At 42.7% G+C, this 15,029-nt stretch overlaps 1 protein-coding gene across 1 annotated transcript in view; it reads left to right on the top strand.

The window, feature by feature from the left end:
- Positions 1–15,029, top strand: part of GUCY1A2 (guanylate cyclase 1 soluble subunit alpha 2) — a 318,287-nt gene that overhangs the window by 29,860 nt on the left and 273,398 nt on the right. Inside the window, exon 2 of the mRNA XM_075546543.1 lies at positions 10,702–10,763. Within this exon, the coding sequence (XP_075402658.1) occupies positions 10,702–10,763 (62 nt within the window). The remainder of the gene's footprint in view (positions 1–10,701; positions 10,764–15,029) is intronic.

The raw sequence follows: 15,029 nt of genomic DNA, 5'->3' as shown, positions 1-15,029 counted from the left end.
TCAATCTGGACAGTTTTAGGAACTTTTCTTTTCAGCCAAGGACTTGCCACTGAGCTTCAAAGCCATGCGTGAGACTCTCTCTGGGTTGTGGTAACTGAGGAATTTTCTTAATTTAAGAATTACATGTCTCAATATGATACAGGGCCTCTAAAGAGCACAAGGCATTGTATACCATGCTTCATGAAATGCCCCCTCCCCCCATTCTGTCCTTTTTCCTTTCCTTGATTCTCTTATGTCGTTACTTTTAGATGTATTTCTCATATTTTTCAATGATCTTTTTTGGTGATGGAAGACATTTTATAAATTATTGTTTAAACTGGTGCTTTTAGAATTGAGAAAACACCTTCCCGTGATGGGTTAAGTTTAGAGTCTAACTACCAGAGAGAAATTTTCATACTGTTTTTAGGGGACCTTCGTTTTAGCTCCTCACTATTGGAAACAAAGGGATTCTTTGGAAATGTTGAAATGGGGCTTGCCAAAAGTACTTTAAAGTGGCTCTCTGACATGGATATCGGGTATCAACTCAACCCATAGGCTGAAAAGGCACTAATTTGCTCTCCAGCAACTACTGATTGGCATTTTAGGGCTGTGAGGCATGCTTGGCGGCAGTCCTAGAGGTTAGACATGGTCAGTTTAGTCCAATTTAACACTACTTGTTTGACCATCTCCTTGTCAAGAATTTTATGCATAGAATCATCATATGACACCTATCTGTATTGTGCTTTTTCTAATCTATAAAAAAAGGAAATGAGGTGAAAAAAGAAATGCGCTATCCAAAATCACAGAGTAAACATTCTAGCAGGACTTCATCCCTTTCAACTACCACCTTCCGTGCGTTCAGTGTGGAGGAGCAAGCTGGAAGCTTGGGGTATGGGGGCAGTCAGTATGTTGATCATGTGATGATCATATTCTCACTCAGGTACTTACTATCTGTGTGGTTTTGGAAAGGCTATTTAATTATTCTAAGTTTCAGCTGTTACATCTATAAAATTGACATAATAATTAATTCTCTCATATTTCATGTGAATCAAATGACTTGATGCATATTATTTATTGAGCCTAGCACTTGACTATCATCACTCAGATGATTGCGTTGGCAACTATCACATCGAATCTGGAATACCGTCCCTTCTTTTACTGTGTAGACTGAGCCCATCCTATGACTTCTATAAGGCTTAGGGACTCAGGAGTGGAGGTGAGTTCCCACAAAGGCTTGCAGTACACAATGATCGACTTTCTTGAGAATGTATCTAGAAGCAGTACCATCTTGGATCATGGTCACATTGGCCAAGATGGTGACCTTTGGTGCATTTATTTCTTAGGAAGTCTCCCAATTCAGAACATTTAATGACCATACCATGAGAGTCCCTGGGCAGTGCAAACCATTAAGCACTCAACAGCTAGTTCAAAGGTTGGTGGTTTGAGTGCCTCCTAAGAAAGGCCTGGTGATGACCTTCTTTAGAAAGGTCTCAGCCGTGAACACCGGGTGGAGCCTTTCTCATCTGCACACGGAAGTCAGAATGGACTCAGTAACACCGCTCAGACCAGAATCCCTGAACTAAGAATAACAAAATTCATGAACCATAAGAAAGGATGTTAGTGTATAGTCCTCTGCTCTATTCAAGACCAAAAAAGAAAAAAAGAAATTTCACTTATATACATGAAAGAATTTATTAATAATCATAAAATTGGAAGGCGTTATTAATTATGGCAGAAGGCACAGGAGACTATCACACTAGATGCGTTGTTGGACAGAGAACATGAGCTCTTCAGAATCTCAGTGCTTTCATGTGTGAAATCCAGATAGTTTTATGGGAGCCTCACAAGGTTACTGTGATTGTCTAATGAGATGAAGTAAAAAGAAAGTGATTTGTAAACTGTGAGGTGTTATACAAACTGAAGGAGATGTTTGTATTTTTTAGAGTTCTGGAAAAACTTCAGAAATTCCTGGATGACTTAAATGAGCTTGCATCTAAAGATAGGAGGAGGGTTAAAGAAATAACTGTATGACTTTCAGTTCAAGAAGTCTATGTTTTAAGCTTTAATTTATCTTGCTAGATTAGACTTTGTATTAAATTGAAATTCAATAGGTCTTTTTGGAAAGACATTAAAATGAAGTAACAAGTGGGAACCTACTTAGCAAACATGCTTTGCATAGGAAGACTTAATTATAACATCAACAATATGTTAACTATGTTCAGTTTCAATCAATACTTGCAATAATGATAACCACCGGATTTTGCTAATGAGTACATATTTCTAATAGGTCCATAGTTATCCGTTTGAATCCCTTTATGGGCCCATTATAGTGCTAGCCTTTGCCCTAATCTCTTAGCCAGCCACTCAGGTGTCTGCTTCTTTCAAGGAATGCACTGGACATTGGGTGAAATAATGAAGGTGCTCAACCAGTAATGGCAGAATGCAACTTTATAGACAACTAGTTTTGTTTAGCAAATTCCTGATAGCAAAGACTTGAAATGGCATTCAGGGATTCTCAGAGAATCACCCCTCTAGGCAGATACAATGTTTGTTACTAGTGTGTCCCATGCGCGTCTTTACAAGTGCTTCGCTTGTACTTGCAGCGCTTACTTCAGGGTGACCTTATAAGTGCTGTCCACATGGGGACTGAGGGACATTCCCCCCAAGGTTTCTTATTCCCAGGTGAAGAGGTTTAGACCAATTTTATTTTTAAAAGGTCAATAGCACAGCTGGGCTTGAAATACAGAGGTCCCGGCTCAAGTTCTATATTTAATCTGTGGCTTAAAACCATTTTTAAAAATTTACATGTACTAAGTTTATTCCGAGGCTGGGAAAATGAACATTGTGTCTGGATGCTTAGCAAGATTGATGATTACGATCATTACTTCTCTTCCAGAAGCAGTTTGCAGAACTGCTTGCTTGAAGCAATGTATTATTTTGACTGGTTTTACGGATAATGGCAGTGATATTATTTGGTGCATTGATGTCTGTAGACCTAACCTTAAATGGATTAAGATTATAATTAACATGATAAATTATATAACTTAACATTATAATTTTGGTCTCAACCTTCGTATGTTGTGGAAAAAGTAGAAATCTCTATATTGTGAGTTGGAGGACTACGGGGAAGTTTACTTGGCCTTCAGAGTCTCTTTCACTAAAAAGCCTACCTACCAAAATTCCAGCATTAGAGGACCCGGATCTTCTTAACTGGAGGGACACTGATTTATACCAACATCTACTGTTGTAAATATTCAGTTTGGAGGGTATGGTGGTAGGATTCCTTCCGAGCCCCATCTGAGATTAGGCTGCTGAGAGGATTTGGAATTGTTAGCCGGGAAAGAAAGAGAAGATGAGTGAATTTGGAGTCAAGTTTTGGGAGTCTAAAGCCTGGTGGTGGGGATCTGGCCAATCTGTAGGCCACATGAAGACACTGGGCGCCCAAGGAGTTGGGGAGAGGGGAGCCAGAGGATAAGAGAATGCCAAGGAACGAGAAGTAGAAAGGCACCAAACATAAGACTTTAAAATTTTGCCTCAGGTCTTCCTTGTTGATACAGATTTGGTTCAGTGAACATTAATGTGTTTTCCAGATTTAATCAGTTACACTGAGAACACGTCATTCTTAAGTTTTATGTTGACATTAAAGCAAGCAAACAGTACTTTCCTGTTGAGGACAGTTTTATGAGCATAAGAGATCCTCTTTAGAAAGGAGAACGTGTTTGCTTGTTCGCCAACTTTGGTTCATCTTCAGTCAGACAGTGGTAATAGCACAAGCTCTATTTCGCTGCATCGGTGCAAAGGGCCCTCTGGAAAGCTGCATTGCAATGTGAAGGGCAACGTGCTTGACCAACTATGGAACGTCAGATATTGTGAGTAATAAATGTTTTGTTTTGTTTGTTACCACAACCCATGTACAGCAAGATGACGCCTTGTTGGGCCCTCTGCCATCATCATACTTGTTAATATGCTCCGGTTCATGTTGGGGCTACTGTGCATTTAACGGCCCCTGCCCTAGGACTTTCATCAGGCAGTTTTTTCTGTTAGGAACCAGAGGGCTTTTACTGATTTCTTTTTGGAAGTAGATTGCTAGCACTTCCTTCCTAATGCGTCTTCGGCTGTAAGCTCCACTGAAATCTGTCCACCCTGGGTGACCCTCATGCAAGGGGCAGGGCTTCCAACGTTCTAGCAACATGCACGTATCCCAGGGTGACACGGGTTGAAGGCTACACTCGGGGATTCTGGACCCAGATTACCTGAGGTTCTATCTTAGCTTTGTTTCTTCTTATCTGTGTGACAGGGAAACTGAGGTTTTCTCTGTTTCAGTTTTCTCATCTGTCAAAGGAGGGGAGATAATAACAACTCCTAACGTTGATGTGAACATCAAAAGAGTTAGCATGAGAGTGAGTCACTGCGATTGCTCCTAGGGTCACCGTTCACATATGCGCAGGTGTCATCCAAACACAAGGTGTTCAGACGTATCTCTGAGCAGTGGATGCCCGCAGACAAGTGTTCTCAGAAATACACTCATCTTATTATTAGTGTGCGTCTTCCCAAAAGAGTCCATCCAAACAGTGGCTTCTGAAGAGACCTGCAAGAGCAGTGAAATTCAGAGCAGCGGGGTAAACCCAGAAGGGTGGGATGACTGTTCCCCAGGCTAGTACAGGGAGGTTCTGATAGTTCGTTTGAAGGGTACAGGATGATAATGATTTTGTAGCTGGGTTTTCTAAAAATCATTTTTGGGGGGCTCTTACAAACAATCCGTACATGCATCGTGTCAAGCACATCTGTACAGAGGTTGTCATCATCCTGTGCAAAACAGTTTCTCCCTACTTGAGCTCTTGGTATCAGCTCCTTGTTTTTTCCTCTCCCTCCCCCACTTTCACACCCTCATGAACCCTTGATAAATCATGTTATTTTTATTTTCATACCTTACACTGTCTGCTGTCTCCTTTTACCCATGTTTCTGTTGTTTGTCATGCTGGGTGTGTGTGGGGGGGTTATACCCATGAGGTATCACTACTCCCATTATTGTCCCCAAGGAGGAAGACGTTCTAAGGACATGGCGAACTCCATTGGTGAGAAAAAGGCCAGGACAGTTACACCAAGGACTTCATAGTTGTGTCATGATAATGCACCGGCTATAGCAAGAGCTGCCTTATAAGATGCTCATTGGGAATCTTTACTGATCTACCTTACGATCCTCATCTTGCCCCTTCAGACATCATCTTGTTCCCAACACTCAAGGAGCATTTGGGAGGAGCACAATTTGAGACCCCTAAGGGGGCCAGTGCTGTCATTTTGATGTGGCAGAAATCAAAGAGCACAGAATTCCTTGGCGATGGGTTCGTGAGATGAAAACTTTGCCTTTGGAAGTGCTGAGACCTGAATGGAGGCTCGGCCGACAAACACTGGCTTCACATTTTGATATTTTTCTTTCACACGGGGCCTAGAATTTTGCAGCAACACTTCCCTTCTTACCAGTGTAGATGTAAAGGATTTATAGGCTCGCTGGGCATGGAGCAAGTGCAATAATCATGTTAGCTGTTACAGTTATGTGCATGTCAGCACAACCCTGAATGCTGACTTAGGTGCATGTGAGCGAAGTACTTGGGAAAATTTAATAAGTGTTTTATGTATGCTTTGAGCAGTATAGCACTTTGTTTATTGTAACAAATTCATATTCGATTATACGTTATTAATAACAGTAGTGAATGAGACTGAATTTAGCAGCAGAAGCACCATTCTTTTGATATTTGATTAAAGAGCCTGACCTACTCGATAAAGGTTAGAAAGGATGGGGTCATGATCATCAAATGTATACCTTAAATAAAGGATTTTAAGCCTGTTGACGTATTAGAAGCCACCAGGCTCCACCTGGACCGGTTGAATGGGAGCAGCTTGGGCGCAGGGATTGCTACCAAGCATTTGGATGTTGTGAAAGCTCCCCAGGTGATTACAATGTGCAGACAAAGTGAAAACCCACGGCCTTGGAGCATTAGCGATTAAATATCTCCCTGTTAGTTTGTTTCTGACATTGATAATTTTCTCATGTTTGTGAATAAGTACACTGAGATTGCCAGCTCCTTAAAGGCTGACTTCTTTAAAGGCGGTTTCCATTAATTCTGCAGATTGTGGGGCATGAATGAGAAATTGCGTTTATGTTTGTACCTTTGTAAGTATCTGTGTTTTTTTGGGGGTGGTGGTGGTGGTTGTTTGTGTGTTTGTTATTTTTGTTTTATGGTCCTGATAAAGTGCTGTGTATGTTAAAAAAAGAATATAAAGTCACAAGATGTTAGGTGGGGAGGCTTCCATGAGCATCTCCTGAAATGGAGGAGCTCTCAGAAACCAGTTCTAGCTCGCAGTGACTCCGTCACTCTCTAGCTCTGTGATCCTGGAGTCCTTGCTTAGCTGCCCGGGACCTCAGCTTGTCCTTTCTGAGGGGAGCCTGTACTTTGTATGATGACAGCTTCGTTTCCTGTCTGTCTGTCTGTCTCTCTCTCACACACACTCACACACACACACACACACACACACACACACATATCTTGACTTCCTGCCTCCCACCCCCACCCCCCTGCACCATCTGGCACGGATATCCAGAGCAGGGGCTGTGTGGGAGCGAGCCTCAGCAGGACTGTCTGAGCCTGCAGGGCCAGCTGCTGGGAACGGCTTTCCACCCACTCCTCAGGGATCATTTCTCTGGCTCTGTGGGGACTGTTTCATGGCCGGCTGTTCGGATCCCATGACCTTTCAGGAGCACAACATTTAACCTGTGGGATCGGTCACAGCCAGTTCAGTAGAGGGAAGCTGCTAAGGAGACCAGAGCCGAGGGTGACCTCATGATAGAAGCTTGGGGTCCCTTGTGTGTGCCACAGGGTCAGAGACGGCTGCTTCCTCTCTTCAGCTCTTCTTTTCATTGCACCTTTGGGCCGAGCAGAGATACCGTCTCTGCCCCTGGTTGATGCGAATGGCTCGTATGGCCAGCTGCTGACAGAGGCGTTGGGGATTCGAGTCTGCTCTGAAGTACCTCAGAAGAAAGGCCTGGTAATTTGCTATGGAAAGCTTGGTGGAGCACGGCTCTACTCTGACCCAGGCGGCGTCACCGAGAGTTGGAATGAACATGATGGTATAACTGGTTCACTGCTTCCAGTTTCACAAATATCTGTTTTTGCCAACAAAACAGAAAGAAATCACAGAACTCGCCCTTTTCTTGTGGGGGTGGGAGTAATAGATGGTTTCCTTCCCCGCCCTTATCTCCTGGATCTTCCAGGGTATGCCTATGAAGTCATGAAGTCACTGGGCTCTCCTGTTGCATATTCATTGCGCCCCAGGAAGAGCGTTTTGGGTTGTTTCCTATTTGTTGCAAAGTATGACTGAGCTTGACTCTGCTGCCCCGGTGGCTCTCTACTTAGTGTAGCTCTCACGTTTATCTTCCATCTTCATTTCAGGAATTCTACATATTTTAAGAGTTCTACAAGCCAGGCTCTTTGCTCAGAGAGACCCTCCAATTCGATGATGATATTTCTCAGTGCTGAAACAGTGACTTGAGGCAATCAGACAAACCCTGAAGAAGAGCAGAGTGAACCGTGGAGAGAACACGCTCCAGAGAGATGACTCTGGTTGTCGAAGTCAGTCTTGACTTTGACAGAGATTGGAGTGGCTCTGCAGTCAGTACTTACATCTGTACTTTTGTCCATCAGGACACTTCCCTTGGCTTTAGCAAGCAACAGGAGGTATATAACTTCGTAAGAAACCTGACATGTTGAATGTGCCCAGAGAACATTTTTCCACCCCTCTAAGGCATTTGGAAACTATAAATTTAACTCCTGCTGGGAGGCGAAGTAATTACTTCACACAAGGAAAAAGAAGAAGTTAGCTCTTTAAGGACTTAACTCCTCTCACAAACAAGTACTTTTTTTTTTAATGGCTGAGAAATTCCTGGTACAGGAAAATAATGTCCTTTGTCATAGGTGAGGTCACTGGGTCTTAGCTGGCCCAATGCATGCTAATTCCTATCTGTTCTGGTTTGTAACTAGAGGTTATTGAAAGGATAATCCCTCTGTGAATGTGCACTGCTTTGGGGGAGTATTGCCAAAGGGAAAGTACAAGAGGCCCAGATCTTTGAGGTACTTGGCCAATGACTGATACAGATTTAACTGAGGTTGAGCTTGTAAGTCATGAATTTTAAGTGCACTAGGACCACTGGAAGTAGCTCAGGTGGTATAATGGGTTCCTGGTTGGGCTGATAATCGCAAGGTCTGCAGTTCAAACTCATCAGCCAGTCAGTGGGAGAAAGATGAGGCTTTTTGCTCCTGTAAACATTTACAGTTGCAGAAACCCACAGGAGCAGTTTTGTTCTGAGTCAGAATCACCTCGATGGCATTGAGTTTGGAGGACCATTCAGGCTCGCTCATTTGCTCAGTAGCTCTGCTGTGTCTCGGTTTGCAATGCTTTTTTTTCTTTCCTAGTTGGATCACATTTACTCTGCTTTGCATTTATCCCATTGAGTGGAACCATCTGTACCAGTGTGGGGCCTTTTGCTCTTATTTTTAGCCAGGTATAAAGAAGGTGCACACACTGTTTCCTCTGAACACTTAGCCACTGCCTTCCCCTAAAATTAACGTTTGAGTTGGCTTGGCTAGGGCAAACTGAAGACTATGTTTGAGGTCTTGGATTTCAAAGAGTTCTGATAAATTGTACAAAAAGAGATCTTAGTGACTGTCTTTGATTTAAATTAAGCTCACTCTCCTCCTGCTTGACAATAATCTTTTCGACCATGGAAGATGCTAACGACTTGAGGAGTATCAGGCAGGAGCTTGGATCCATCTATCCTGGATGTTTTCACAAGGACATGAACATGAAAGAGATTTGAATAGACCCAAATGGAGAATGAGTTAAATCAAGCTTTGTGCTCTCTTAAGTTCTGTACATGAAGGGAATCACTTTGAAGGGTTAAAGATGGGAAGTAAATGGATATTTATTAATGGGTTCTCAGGTACTGGCATTCTACTAAGCTCTTTTGATATATTATCACTTTGGAAGCCATTGGACTATCTAGGGTCCTGGGCTAATCAGTGACTGCTCATAAAATTTTCAAGCTGGCTCACTTCAAAGGGTCTGGTTCACTGCCCTCGAGTCAATTCTAACTCACAGTGAACCCATAGGACAGGAGAGAACTGCCCTCATGGGTTTGGGAGACTGAAATTCACTAGAGGAGTAGGACACCTCATCGTTCTTCTGTAAGCTGGTGGGTTCAGATCACTGACCGTGTGGTGAGCATCCCAATTTGGAGCCACTGTGACCCCAAGACTCTCAAGGGTCTGGCTAGAGTCATTAGACCCCCCAGAACTCCTCCCTAGCTAAAGTGGATCCATGTTTACATCATCTTTTAATTGTGTCTTTTCTGCTGATTGAGAATATGACCTGAAGGTTGTTCTCTTGCCAAGAAGTATTTTGTTCTTCGGATCATGTTGTTATTAGGTGTCATCCAGTTGGCCACTACGGTAAGTGTACAACAGGATGAATGACACACTGCCCAGTCCTGTACCACCCTCCAGTTGTTACTTATTCGAACCCATTGTGACAGCCGCTATATCAGTCCATCTCCTCGGGGCCACCCTCTTTTTCACTGCCCCTCTACTTTACCAAGCATGATGGCCTCTCCAGGGACAGGTCTCTTCTGACAAGTCCAAAGTACTTGAGATGCCATCCTTGCCTCTGAAGAGCCTCTGGCTGTACTTGTTCCAAGATAGATCTGTTTGTTCTTTTGGCAGTCTATGGTACTTTCAATACTCCTCGCCAGCACTGTAATTCAAATTCATGATTCTTCTTCTTATCATGCCTTATTAGTAAGATTTATGTTCTGGGACGTCTGTGCCACTTTCATGCTTCTCTAGACTGGAAACTCCTATTCATACCTGCTAGCCAGGTCAAGACTCATACCCTTAAATCTTGATCTGGGCTTCTTCCTCGGGTTGTCATAAATTCAGCCTGAATCTGCTTGGCTACTCACCAGCACCCCTGTTTCTTTTCCCTACAGTCCTTTTGGCCCTTTAGGAGCCTCAGAACCTTAATTGGAATTTCTTGGGGGCAAGGGAAAGTCAGGTGGACTTTGAGGTGCCGTGGGAACCGGAACCACTTGTTTCCCCTTTGCTTCAGCCTCTGCAGTAGTCACTTCAGATATAGAACAAAAGATCATCTAGTTTAGCATATCTCTTAAGTGAAGGTAAACAATTTTCAACTATCAGTATTTCCCGATCATCCTTGGAAGTCTTGTAAAGCCCAAAGAAAATATGAGGATGTACCATCTTGTTTCTGTTGATCATTACCACACTCGAATTACATACAGAAGCAAGGAAGAAGTGGGACCCATACGTTCCCAGGCACTCCCCCCGTCTCCCCTCACACTCAGCCCAAGGAGTAGGCTTTTTGTAGGTGTCCAGTGCATATTTTGTTGAGCTAAATAGCTGGTGCAACACAATTAGGAAGACAATAGTTGGAAAATACAATCACACTTGAAACTGGGAAATTCTAGGTAATTGCTGACTGCTTCATATTAGTTCCTGTGGGGGAAATATGTGGCAAGATGCAAAATGGGTTAATATTGTGAAGCGGAAATGCTTCTGAGATACATCAGGAGCTATGTTTCTGCCTGCGATATTCAGAATGGGACTGGCACTGATTTGCTGATCATCTATTTATTATTGTTATTATTTCCTGCAGCCTCAGACGATACAGCAAACTCTCAAGAGGACGTTGCAGTATTATGAGCAGCATGTTATTGGGTAAGTAAAACTGGATTTTGGTCATTACTGGGGGCAGACTCAGGGAATTGCTCAAGCACAGCTGTTGGACATGTGGTTTTCTGGCAGCCAGGTGGGTGTCTGTGGAGCACGGCCGAGCTTTCATATATTTGTTAGAGTCGACGGCAACTGGTCTTGTGTGCTTGTTTGTTTATATTCTCATAGCTCATGGGGTTGCCTGGGAACACCATATGACTTTTTGTGTGTGTGCTTAATTTTTTAAAGCAAAACTTCATTTTGTTCCCCCCAACTAACCCACCCGCCCACACCTCCAGTTTTTACTGCTCTTATTCCAACATGAAGTCTCATCATTGTTTTAGGCTTAAGGTAAGGTTGACTAGTGAGAGGCTCTTTGAACTAGCTTTTAGAATCCTTAAGTGACTTTTACACAAAGTCACTGCAAGCTTAACACAGTTCAATGAGAGCCACATGGCTTAATTGGGGGTGCCTTGCTACCTATTTCTTTCATTCTTTTTTAATCCCTCAGCCCCATATCTCAAAATCACCAGCTGTTATAGAGTGTAACCTTAACAGACTTGAGGACAACAGATAGGAATTCAAGGGCTCACCAGCACTTTCTCATGAGTCACTTTATCCCGTAAAAGGCGATGATGCCTGTTGGTGATTCGGGTATAGTTTTTTTTTTTTTCCTCAAAGCGAAAAGGAAGAAAATTTAATGGAAAAATAATCTCACTACCTAGTACAATGCCATGTACTTTAAGTGCTTGATGATTATTTTAATTGTCACTTCAAAGGCAATTGCTCTGAAGCTTTGTCATATAAATTCGGAAGGGTGCAGGATTAGGAAAAACAAATTATTTGAACTCACGAGATGGCTTTTCATTTGAGACCACTAGCGATTTTAAGGGGCCGAACTTAATGGAGATAAAATTTAAAAGTAACCCCTCTTGCATATTCAAAACTAAACCTTAGTCTCTCTCACTGGGTTGGTGACTTTCAAATGACAGTGTTTGGTTTAAATCAGCATCCCTGTAAGCAACCCGGAGAATAGTTTCTGGCACGGCGGTAAGAACGACATACCCGTCTGCTTTCATCTCTGTTGTTGTGATTATTAACTTTTTAATGACAATACCAGGAGTCAATGCAAACCTACCCCCTGTTTTAAGTGATAGTGGTGAAATATTTTCATTTGTGAACTGGACTATGTCCCAAGGCAAACGGGAGTGGAACATTTATACATGTGATCAAAATAGGGAGCCAAGCTATATTCCCATAATCAGCAGAAACTTCTTTTTTTTTTCATTACTAAGAAAGACATTTTCCCCATTCTCCTTTATCTAAATAATGGCATCAACTCCCCTCTGCACTCTGGCCATGCGACATAGCCTGTGGGATCCTTTGTTCACTGGCTGAGTAGTCCTTTCCCGTCTGTTCCTTGCAGACAGCATAGAGAGGGCAGACAGGGAATGTGACTCAAGTGTAAAGAGGGGGTGACCCGCTCATTCCAATGGGCCTGTGAGCGCATCTTTGCTTGGATGCTGGCTGGTTTCTGAGGACCCCCAGGACCTTCACTTACCGTCTTTATTTGTCCTTATGCTGATTAAGAGCAAAGGGACTTCTAGGCAGCAACATGGTCACGTTTTGCATTCTGACTTTGTTTCCCCACTTTCTTGATTTTTCTCTCAGAGCTTTCCTGTCCAATTCCTCTTGCCTTTAGGCCCGGACTTTTTACTTGCTATTTCTCTTGTCCCAAAGGGAAAGCATCTAACACTAACACTGACAAATGCATTCACATCTGTGTGTTATTTCTCTTAAGAAAATACAGCTGAAGGCATTTTATCTCTAACTCTGAAAGGAAGCTTTCTTCAAGGGATTTCGAGTCAGTGAGAGTAAGTCCATGTTGTGAGGAGAGGTGTTAGTACTGGAGGAGTCTTGCTTTTTTCAAATTGCTGAAGCTGGGCTGCTCTGCAAGTAATTTGGCGTTTAGGATGCCTTGGGTGTAGCTGCTAACTGTTGTGAAGTTGATCTTGACTCATTTACAGGGACCCCATGCACAATGTCACCCAGTGATCTATGGGGGATGGGACCGTTATGACCCGTAATATTTCACTGGCTGATTTTCTGAATAGATCACCAGGCCTTTCTTTCTAGTCTTTGTTAGTCTGTAAACTCTACTGAAACCTGCTCAGCATCCCAGCAACATGCAAGCCTCCTCTGTGACTGCTGGACAAAGGGACATTAGCTAGGCATGGAATGTGGGGATTCTCCCACTGGACCACACTAGAGTGTGCAGAGATGATGAAGCATAATGGATAAAAGAGATTATAAATGAGCTATTTTGTTTTTAATTTCCGAATTCAACCTCCAACCACCGATCTTTCCACCCCTCCCCACCTCCTCCTTGTCAACACTTTTGGCTGTGTATCTGCTGGACACCGGAGAGCTGCGGGACTGTGTAGTTGGGCTCCTGGCGGGTGCCTGTATCCTCCGCCCGTAGAGATAGCCGGCAGCGGCTCTGTCAGTCTTCCAAGATTCCAGCTTGGGGTCAGCGAGCAACTCTCCAAAAGATCATACAGGTGGAAGAACTGGGAGGCAGACTAGACTCTTGCAAGGAGTAAAATCATCTCCAGTGATCGCAGCGATTTTGTCTTTAGACATTTATTTAATTTTTTACACAATCATTTATTCATAGAGCCAGTTCAATTCAAGTTAGGAAAATGAGTACTGAAGTAATTTATTCATGCAATGTGATAACTTGTCGTCTCGTCACCTCCACTACCCCCATCATTTTTCACCCAAATTTGGAAGCATATTTTCTGTGTCTGTTTTTATCAGTCGAGTGATTAAAAACTTAGATCATTTGCTTTTTTTTTTTTTTTACTTTACATCAGTGTTTCTCAAACATACTTGGGTGTCAGAATCACCTCGTCAGACTGTTAAAACACTAGTTGCTGGGTCCCATCCGTGGTTTCTGCAGCTGTAGGTCCTTCAGGGAGTCACTACTGACGCCGATGCTGCGTGTGCTGGAACCACACGTGGACCCCGGCTTTAAATCATTTATTGCTTATTTGGTGGAATGAAATAACTCTTTCTGTGACCCAGCTTCTGCCTATCTCTGACTTCCTCCTCTTCCTCTCTGTCCCCCACCCTCTTTTGATTCCATTTCAGCTAATTAGGACTTATGTTGGTTTCCCAATTATATCAATATTTGCTTAGTCTCAAAACCTTTATAGATCCGGTTTCATTTTCCTGATATTCTCTGTCACAGTTGCTTGCATGATCTATCTATCTATCTATCTATCTATCTATCTATCTATCTATCTATCTATCTATCTATCTATCATCTATCTATCTATCTATCTATCTATCATCTATCTATCTATCTATCATCTATCTATCTATCTATCATCTATCTATCTATCTATCTATCTATCTATCTATCTATCTATCTATCTATCTATCTATCTATTATCTATCTATCTATCTATCTATCTATCTATCTATCTATCTATCTATGCATCTACCTACCTACCTACCTGCCTACCTGCCTGCCTATCTATCTATCTATCTATTTTGGGATCAAATGGCATTTCTTCAGCTAGATCGTCCCAGATGTCCCATCAAGAGTAGCCATCCACCCACCCCAGTTGAGAGCCCTAGTCCCTTTCCCATTATGTTTTCCTGCCATGGTCCCGTTTATGATCCTTTCCCTTAGCCGGAGTTTGTTTCTTTTCTGTTTGCTTGTGTATTTTGCACACGTCTACTTGCCCATGCCATGATTAGTACCCGATACAGAGGAGGCACTTACATTTTGGGGAGGTGGTGATGTGGGGGTGATGAGTAAATGGATATATTTTACTCTGTGTACACAGATTGTTTAGGGTCGTGGTAGATAGAAGAGTAATTCTAGGATGGAGACTCAGGAGTTGAAATAGCTTTCAGGTTTTGTTACAGCCCTAAAATGGATAATTCTAGTATCCAGAACCCATTTATTTGTTTCATAAACGATACTGATTTCTTTGCATAGTTGTTCATTTATACTTGATATTCTGTCACTGTGTAGCTGACTGACATCGCGGTAAATTTGGGTTACTATGTATTTTCTATACCACATGCTCCCTTGAAGAGCTTCTTGTTCACGGAGCATGATCCCCCAGAGAAAAAGGGCATCATTGAGTATATGCATCTTTATTTCAGTTACTAAGGTGGGAATGGGTAAATGTTTGACTGCTAATCACGAGTTGGGCAGTTCACACCCATCAGCCTCTCCTTGGGCGAAAGATAAGA

This window comes from Tenrec ecaudatus, chromosome 4 (assembly GCF_050624435.1).
Source record: "Tenrec ecaudatus isolate mTenEca1 chromosome 4, mTenEca1.hap1, whole genome shotgun sequence".
Lineage (NCBI taxonomy): Eukaryota > Metazoa > Chordata > Mammalia > Afrosoricida > Tenrecidae > Tenrec > Tenrec ecaudatus.
Note: the sequence above shows the minus strand (reverse complement) of the source record. Positions and strands in the feature narration are given on the sequence as shown.